The sequence below is a fragment of the Juglans regia genome, chromosome 5 (genome assembly GCF_001411555.2).
Source record: "Juglans regia cultivar Chandler chromosome 5, Walnut 2.0, whole genome shotgun sequence".
Lineage (NCBI taxonomy): Eukaryota > Viridiplantae > Streptophyta > Magnoliopsida > Fagales > Juglandaceae > Juglans > Juglans regia.
In genome coordinates, this window is record NC_049905.1 from 6,090,916 (window position 1) to 6,100,968 (window position 10,053).

The window sequence follows — 10,053 nt, forward strand, 5'->3', positions numbered from 1 at the left end:
TGATGATCACTATATATATTATTAACATGAAGATGTTTATTATATATAATAAGTTTAAATTAAGTCAATCATAAAACTGTTTATTTACGTGTATATATATACGATGATGTTGCTGAAACAAGTAATTAATTAATATTGTTTTTAAGTTGAAATTAATAAATTACATGATATATAGTTTTCGTTTAAAATGACTCTTTGATCGGTAGTTGGGGACGCTCATGCGCCATGCAGTTAGATTGACTCTGTCACGTAATACATAATATCAAACAGTACTGTTAATTATGTTCGTTTGTATGCATGTCTGCATGGCTGGCAACCTAGAATTTAGACAAACCCTTTTTACTTCCCAACAGCCTTCCCAACAGCCTTTTTGATGATACATATGAACTGTTTCTTTTTTTTTCTTAAATCGGCTTAAGCGGCCTAGCTAGAGCTATGGAGGTTAACAATTTAGTTAGTTTCAGAACAAGTGTTTAACCCAAAACAGGCAATAAGGTCCGGTTTACCGACATTAATGCATGCCTTAACAGAACAGATGGATAGAAATTCTATGGAGGAAACAGGGAAAAAAAAAAAATCCAACTTCCCATGGTCATCATTCCTCGTGCATTTCTTTCTTTCTTTCTTCCTCATTTTTCTTAGATTGAAGAAATTAATTAGACCAAGAGAGACTAGCTAGTGCAGACACCAGCGGCTAGCAGCATGGCAGGACAATCTCCGCTGCCCGGCGCTCCAACCTCGTATTATAATGGAACCTACAAGATGACCATAAAAGAATGCATTCGTATTCCCTCCGAGATCCATTCATCAGGTTTTTCGAACTACTTTCGTTCTGGGACGATTCCTTCTACACTGCCATTGCTTGAGCTTCAGATGGTTGTTATTTTCGCCATCACGCGCTTCACCCATTGCATTCTTAAGCCATATGGAATCCCTGAATTCACCTCACAACTTATTGTATGTGCTCTCTCATCTCCACGTCTTCCAGTACTCTTTCTTTTATTCGATCGAACATTCACATATATTTATATTAATATTTGATAGAGTACTATATATATATTTATATATATATATATATGTTGATGAATAGAAGACACTCCTTTAATTTATTATATGTTGATGATCAGGCTGGCATAATCCTCGGTCCTTCAGTCCTGGGGAACCTCGGAATATTCAAGGCTTTGTTCTCGGATAGAAATCAAGAAATAGTGGGAATGATAGCTACCTTTGGTCACATACTCTTTACGTTTATGAGTGGGGTGAAAATGGATGCGGGAGTGATAAACAGAGTGGGAAGAAAATCCTTGTTTGCTGGTATTGCCTGCATAATGTTTCCTTTGCTAGTTGGCTTCACAGTCCAAGTGACACTAAGAAGATATTGGCTAACCGCAGAAGAAGCGACTGGCCTTCCATTTGAAACAGCACTAAATTGTCTAACTCCATTTCCAGTGGTAGTATACCTTCTTGAGAGCCTCAAGATCCTGAATTCTGAACTGGGACAATTAGGCCTATCTGCAGCATTGGTCAGTGACATGTTTGGCTTCTTTCTTCTCTGGCTTGCCTCAATGGCTAAAGTTAGTCGGGAGAAAGGCATGGTGGGCGCGGCGATAAGTGTATCATCAAGCATTACCTATGTTACTGTCGTTGTGTTTGCTTTTCGACCGGCAATGTTTTGGGTAATCAGGCAAACACCCGAAGGCAGGCCTGTAAAACGCACACATCTTCAACTAATCCTGATGTTAATGCTTTTTTCGGGATTGCTTTCTCAGTGGTTCCATGCGTCATTCTTGTTTGGACCTGTGATTCTGAGTTTGGCAGTGCCAGATGGACCCCCTTTGGGATCTGCAATAATCAGAAAGTTTTACTACTTCAATCAAGATGTGTTTTTGCCGCTCTTTGTGACTACATGTGCGATGAGGACAGATCTGCGTTTGATCAAATTCAATGACAGCTTCATGACATTCAATGTACTGCTCATTTTCTTCACTTTTTCTGCCAAAATGATTGGGTGTATGGTTACTCTCTTGTACACCAAAATGCCCTTAAATGATGCTCTAGCACTCGCTCTCATTTTGAGTTCCAAAGGTGAAATCCACCTCGCCCTCAATACCCAATTCAGAGATACCGAGGTACTTGGCTATCCTTTTTCTTTTTTCTTTTCCTCCTACGAGATGAAATTACCTTCATCACAAGAATTGCTCACTTGTGATTAGTTATTTTTTATAAAATTAATTATTTTTTATCAAAATAAATATGTTTCATAAATAGTCATTCTCATCGCTTATAATTCGTGATATTTTTTTGTAGTGAGCTTTCTCTATTCACTAATTTTTTTATTTTTTGTCACATTTTATTAGCCGCAAGCAGTCCAGACGGGCCCAGCGCTCACTTTGTCAAATATCGCGATCCTCTTGAATGCAGTCATTGCACCAGTTATGGTGAAATACCTGTACGATCCTTCAAGGAAATATGCAGGCTACCAGAAAAGAAATATTATGCATAACAAAAGAAATGCAGAGCTCCGAATCCTGGTCTGCATTCACAAGCCTGAAAACATTGTTGCGGCAATCAAACTACTAGAATCCTCATGCCCTACTAGAGAGAGACCTCTTGGCATTTACGTGCTTCACCTTATCGAGCTAATTGGCCGGTCCTCTCCTATTTTTATCTCCCACGAGATGAAGAAAAAGACTCTGTCCAAAACATCCGCTTATTCAGAGAATGTCATCAGCGCCTTCAATAACTTTAAAAAAAATAATCGAGCTGGTGTTGCAACATACTGTTTCACAGCAATCACTCCAACCAAGTTCATGCATGAAGACATCTGTACTCTCGCACTGGACAAGCTAGCTTCCCTCATAGTGCTCCCATTCCACAGAAAATGGTCGGTGGATGGGTCTATCCAATCGGAGGATAGTAGTGTAAGGACTTTGAATAACAGTGTCCTTGACATTGCTCCATGTTCTGTCGGGATCCTCGTTGATCGTGGCGGCCATTCGACGAGCTCCAAGGTTATTGCATCAAAGTCACATTTTTCTGTGGCAATGATCTTCGTGGGTGGAAATGATGATCGAGAGGCATTAACTTTTGCCAAACGCATGGCCAATGACAACAACATCACCTTGACTGTGGTTCATTTTGTTACCTCCGACAGTGAAGATATTACACTTTGGGACAAATTGCTTGACAATGAGGTACTGAAAGATGTTAAAATGAACAATGTGGGTCAGGAATATGTGATATACTTAGAGGAGAGAGTGAGAGATGGGCCTCAGACGGCAATGATTGTTCGTTCAATGGTGGACGAGTACGATCTTATTATAGTAGGTAGAAGAGACAAAAGCAATTCCACACAGACATCAGGGCTTGCAGAATGGAATGAATTCCCGGAGCTGGGGATTCTCGGAGACTTGCTGGCCTCCTCAGATTTCAACAGCAAGACTTCTGTTTTGGTGATTCAACAACAAAAAAAGAAGACCTAATTTTAATCATGGCTGTGGAAGCTGATCATCAGGGACTTCTCGACCTTTTAACCTTCACAAATATGGAATATAAATTAATTCCATCCCTAGCTAGCTTTTCTCATCATGTTCTATCCTTTTCAGATGGAGCTGGGTGAAAGATGTTCGACCGATGCGTGATTGGCAACTTTTGATATTTGTATTCATGACTAAGAAATTCAAAGTTTGCCCTTGATTTTGTAGCCCGACGTTGCTGCTGCATGCTGCGCGCTTATAACTTCAAATTTGTAATTAACGAAATTAATGTGCATATAGTATAGTGTTAATTAATTGTGAGTTATTCGAATTTAAAAAAATGCATTATAAGTTTAAAACTTTGGTAACTCTAGGCCTATCTCTCTCCCATTTTAGGTGTCCCTAGAGTTCGATCAAGAATTAATCTAGAAGATCTCGACTACTTATTCAGCCACGTTTAACATGCATTTTCGCCAACCAGATCTTCTTATAACTCAATTATTATAGTCAGGATACATATAATATACATATAGGGTGATGTATTCGCTATGTGGGAATTTAGGGAACATTATTTATTCAGTATTAATTAGCCATGTCTGTCTTAATTAAATATTTCACGCATATTACAATCTCTATCTCTCTAAATTAGGTCCTTATAAAGTTTGGATGGACATTGGAAGGGGCCTAATCCTTTCTTGGGGGTCTACTGGGTATTATCATGGGCATGGGCTATAGCACGGCTAGATAATTTAGTTGATCCAAGGCCTAACCCAATCCAAGCATATTCTGGCTAGAGCTAGAGGAACAACAACCCGAGAACTTCGAGATGAAAGGGCTATCGGCTCATTTAAAAATAAGCTAAGCCACAATATTCTGAAGGCTTGAATTGCAAATAACAGGTGAGATAGTTATCGCGTATTAATAGGAAAGTTGTGAGCTTTATTTATATCATCCAGGTATGATTATGAACCCATCTGAATGAATTGCTAGAGAAATCTCATTACCTTCATTGACTTAGGCATCAAAGGCATTAACCTGAATCCCCAAGCCTTTTTCCTCTTTGGTTGCAAATGATCGTATGTGAGAAGCTGTGAAACACATCCTTAATAATAAGCACCGTCTGTGGGATCCATTTGTCCTACAACCAGCATGTTTTTCACATGCCCACCACTACTCGATCTCAAGCAACTAGAGACCAGGAAGTGACGTCACGATATATGGAGGGAAGGTTCGTAGAGATGGAAGAAGTAGTGAAGAAACTTACTACCAAGGTGGAGTCGCTGCAGAAAGAGAACGATGCCCTTAGAGCAAAGAACGGGCCATCAAGAGAGGACATTGTGCCCAGCCAGGCTTATAGGATTGAGATGGAGGCACATAGCGCTAGGGCAAATAAGCCTCCTTAGGAAAATGAGGAAACAAAAAAGATGCATCATGACCAGTGTAGCCTAATGAATAAGTATGAGGAGATGACCAAGAAAATAGGGACATCTTCCTCAGTTGATCAGTTGCTGACCAGCACCAGTCTGACATACAACGCAAAAATCATGGCAGTACCGTTGTCACGGAAGTTCAAAGTCCATTGATAGATATGTACGATGGATCTAAAGACCCAGTGGAGTATTTGGAAACCTTCAAAGCTCACATGGCACTCCATGGGTTCCCTGGAGAGATTGCATGTAGGGTTTTCCCCTTGACTTTGAAGGGAATGCCCTGAGGGTGGTTTGGGGCATTGTAGCCGAGATCCATAGACAACTTTGAAAAACTAGGCAGGCAATTCTTAACCCAGTTTATAGCCAGTCGAAGGCGAAGGAGGCCGGCAGCATACCTATTAACTGTAAAGCAAAGGGAAGAGGAGAGCTCGAAAGCATATCTGGCACTGTTCTAAGGAGAGAATGACAGCTGACAACCAAGATAAAAAGATCACGTTGGCCACTCTGCTCGGGGGATTTGGCTAAGGAGTGCTTTTATGGCTAAGTGGACGAGGAAGACTCCCTCCACTTTATGAGAATTTATAGACAGGGCAGACAAATTCGTCAACGTCGAAGATATGCTAATTGCCTTAACTACTAGATCGGAGCGAAAGGAAAAGCATGTGCCGAAGGGGGGGGTCCAAGAAGAAATCGGGAAGGAAGGCAGAAGGTGAAGGGCAGAAGGCGAGGAGAAGCCAACACGAAGGAAGGCGAGACACTCACATAGGACAACATAGCGGCAATCATGTACATTATTCTAGTGTGCATAACCAAGTTAAGGTAAAAGAGACCAGGCGTGGCGAGGATCATGGGTGATAGGCCCAGAAGTATTGCATTTACCACAATGCAAGCAGGCATAGAACTGAAGATTGCCACACACTAAAACAAAAGATTGTAGAGACGAGGGGCAATGGCAAGCTAGAGCGTATTGTTGCTAGGAACACTACTCCACCACGGCGTTCGAGCGACAGGAAATAAGAACGTAATCCCTAACAAAGCGAGAGCCCAAGAATGAGAGGACCACCAAAAGAGGAAAGAGATCACAGGAACCGCGTGATCGGCATCCTAGGCAGGACACAGATTAAAGACATCCACCACTAGGAGAGATACAAATGATGGCTGAGGATATGCAGGAGGTGGCCCAACTTCCTCCGGGAGGAAGGCGTATGCTAGGTGGGCAAGGTACGAGGAAGTATACAATGTAGAAAGACCTGTCAAGCAGCCTAGAATACAAGTCTCTCCCACAATCTCTTTTTACGATGATGATTGTTGAGTAGTAGTTTACCTGCATGATGACACATTGGTAGTGACAATGTTGGTAGCGAATTATACCATGCGGAGGATATTGATCGATAATGGGAGTTCAGCAGACGTCTTGTTCTGGGACGCCTTCACAAGAAAGGGAATCAGTGAAGACCTGCTACGCCCAGCACCGACTACTTTGAAAGGGTTCATTGGGGAAGAATTGCAGCCCATAAGGTCTATCTCACTACTATTGTCAGTAGGGACAGACCCCCACCATGACATAATTCTTAATGGTGAGGATACGATCAGCGTATAACGCTATCATTAGTCGACCCACATTGAATGCTTTCAGGGCAATCACCTCACCTATCATCTGAAAATCAAGTTCCCCACAAAGGTGAGGATTGCTGAAGTCCACAGTGAGCAAGTACTTATCTGAGAATGCTACGTTTAGGAGCTCAGGTAAAAGGAGAGAGATGTGAAAGTAGTCGAACTGAGATAAGGCGTTGTCGCAGTCCTCATCCCACCACGACCAGAAATATTTATGACTGAGGTAGCAAAAAAAGACGAAGAAGCCTTGAGACAAGGAGAAGCAAACGAATCCTTAGAGCTTGTCAACTTTGATCCAGCCCAATCAGAGAACTATGTAAAGATCAAAACCAAAATTACGAGAGATAAAATGTGGCAACTAACACAACTTCTCCTTGAGCAAAAAGATGTCTTCGCATGGAGTCATAAGAACATGCCAGGAGTTGACGAGGATGTTATAAAGCATAAGTTGAATGTCAGCCCAGACGTACGGCCAACTAAACAGAAGAAAATAAATTTAGCTCTGAGAAGTACAAGGCGATTGCAGAGGAGGTAGATCAGCTGTTAGTAACCGAGTTCATCAGAGAAACTTAATACCCTAAGTGGTTGTCAAACGTAGTGTTGGTGAAAAAGTCCAACGGGAAGTGGTGGATGTGCGTAGACTTTATGGACCTTAACAAGGCTTATCCAAATGATAGCTTTCCTCTTCCATGAATAGACTTGTCAGTTGACGCCACGGTGGGGCATAAAGTATTGAGCTTCATGGATGCCTATTTAGGGTATAACCAAATCAAGATGATTCAGGTCGACCAAGAAAAGACAACTTTCATAACCAATCGGGGATTGTACTACTTCAAGGTCATGCATTTTGGCCTGAAGAATGAGAAGCAATATACCAGAGACTTGTCATCAAGATGTTCAAACATCAGATAGCCCGAAGCATGGAGGTGCACGTGGATGACGTATTGGTGAAAAGTATGGAGTTCAAACAGCATGTGGAGGATCTAAGGGAAACCTTCGGCGTCTTACATTAATACAAGATGAAACTTAATTCAACTAAGTGCGCATTCGGAGTGCAATTGAGAAAATTTATGGGGTTGACATCGAAGCAAATCTTGAGAAATTACTGGCAATCATAAAAATGAAGTCGCCCATGAATTTGAATGAGGTACAGAAGTTGGTAGGGAGGATAGCGACCCTCAATAAATTCGAGTCTCGATCGACAGATGATAAAGTGTTAAAAATGCATAATTAAATTGTTTAAGTGAATGATATGTTTCATCAAATAAGAGTTAAGCTACTTAATTACACATCAAATTTTAGTATCGGACCCCAAATCAATTGATGCCAGTATTTTGCATACAAAAGTTTCACATTTACCTCTAAAATAATTAAACACTTATATCATACTTATATGTGCAGGGCATTTATGGAAAGAAAAATAAAAGAGCTATACAACAATTATTTCCTAACCCTTGTTGAGATGCCCCTTCGGTGGTCCCTTGTGAAGTGCTTTGGAGTGTGCAAAGGAATGGCAGAGGACGTGAACCACCCAACAATTCTTGGAGCACAGGGGACTCACGCATGAGAAAAGCAGTACGAAGTGGTCTCACGAAGAGAGAGAGAGAGAGAGAGAGAGAGTAAAGCTGCGTAAACCATGTGAAATGCGCATGACGTGGTCTTACAGGACCAGCAGCAGAATCACACAGAAGAGAGGCCTCTTTTTCTCTAGGTCGATTCGCATTCCTGAGGGGGCAACTGCATTTTTTTGGGAGCCCCAGTTTACTTTTCTTTCTGTCATTTTTTTGGGCGTCATTCAGAACTTTATTTTTCTTCTACAATTTTGTTTAGATAGCAACTTCCGATGTTAGGGTTTATCCTTTTTGGGCATTTTGCTAATCTAGAGATGATAAGCTAGACTTTTAGCTTGGGATTTAAGGAGTAACCCATGACTGTTTCGAGTTGGATTTTCTATAATGTTATGTGATTTTGATGATTCAATTGTTGGATTATATTTCAATTTGCATCTAGAAAGGATTGAAGTTCTTTATTATTGATTTAGCTTAGTTGCAGACGTAAATGCACAATTATACTTGACCAAGTAACAAGACTTTGATGTTTTTCTTTCACTATTTTACAGTTGTTATATAATCTGTCAACTAGTTTTATTAGGCTAAAAAATTGTGGCTCATTGCTATATTATCCGACCATGATTTTTAGGAATAAGAGAATGGTTGAGAGAAAATGAAAAGAGAAGTAAATTCATCACCAAATCAGTGGGCTTAAATTGCATCTCAAGTGTTTGTTTTATTGTTTCTTACAAGTTTAATTCAATTTCTACACATTTCCTCTAAATCTCTTGGTTCTTGGTAATTTTAGAAACATAAATTCACATTTATTTTCAGTTTTACTTGTGCTTGAACTTCCAAAACAACCAATAATTTTACTCTTAATTCAGTCCACACTTCTTTAGTAAATAGCCTCCATTTTGTTGTCGATATAGTTAGTGGACTACCTTTGAAATTTATTTCTCATTTCATACTTTTTGTGTTCATTGCTAGATCTTTTAGTTTAACACTTTCTTATATTCTCGAAATTTCTTGTCACCATAAGCGGTAATATGTTATCTTGTGATTATGAAATGTTTGTTTAATTCACATTGTCCCTGTGAATTCGATCTTGAGATTTACTTTTGTATTACTTTGACAGCTTCTGCGCTTGGAAGTCAAAATTATAAGCTGATTAAGTTTTTAGCACCGTTGAATGAGGTACAAAAGTTGGTAGGGAGGATAGCGACCCTCAACAGATTCGAGTCCCGATCGACAGACAAGTACCTCATTTTCTTCCAAGTACTGAAGAAGGCCCAAGGCTGGAACTCCAAATGTGAGGAGGTGTTCGTACAATTGAAGGAATACTTGACGCTATCAAATGACAAGTCTTGGCCGGCTTTGTAGCGGAATTTATGAATTTCTAAGAGGAAGTGTCCAAGGCTCTCGAGAAGATGTCATGGCAAGTGTATGTCGATGGATCATTTTGTCGAGCAGAAGGTGACATAGGCGTCCAAATGGTGACAGGCGATGGGGTTGAGTCGAATCATGCAATATGACTGAACTTCAAAGTGACAAACAGCGAAGCCGAATATGAAGTAGTGCTCACGGGGTTAGCCATAGCAAAGACTTCAGGAGGGGAAGAGGTTGAGATGAAAGCAAACTCGCAAGTTGTGGTTGGCCAAATCACAATAGAGTATTTGGCGAAAGGACAAAAGCTAATAAAGTGCATCCATCAGGTTCACAAAAGGTGCAGTTGGCTTCGATATTTTCGAATCGAGCGGATTCCTCAAGGAGACAATTGGAAAGCCGATCGGCTGGCATGAGCAGCCTCGGCAAAGCAGGAAGAAACTTTGCCGTGGGACGTCAGCCTCCGGGCTATTGATACACCGACCATAGGGAAGGATGCCTATGAGGTTGGAGAAAGCATTCCATGGTGGGCGGCTAATATAATCAAATACCTAAAAACCAAAAATATTCCCACCCCTCGGGAGGAAGCAAGGAAAG

The 10,053-nt window shown here is 40.7% G+C and overlaps 1 protein-coding gene across 1 annotated transcript; it reads left to right on the plus strand.

Moving 5' to 3' along the window:
- Window positions 1-702: 702 nt before the first annotated feature.
- On the plus strand, window positions 703-3,482 carry LOC108987778 (cation/H(+) antiporter 3-like). Its single transcript, XM_018960789.2, has 3 exons — window positions 703-957; window positions 1,128-2,129; window positions 2,358-3,482. Exons 1-3 carry the CDS (start codon window positions 703-705, stop codon window positions 3,480-3,482), a joined length of 2,382 nt encoding a protein of 793 aa, XP_018816334.2.
- The last annotated feature ends 6,571 nt before the right edge of the window (window positions 3,483-10,053 follow it).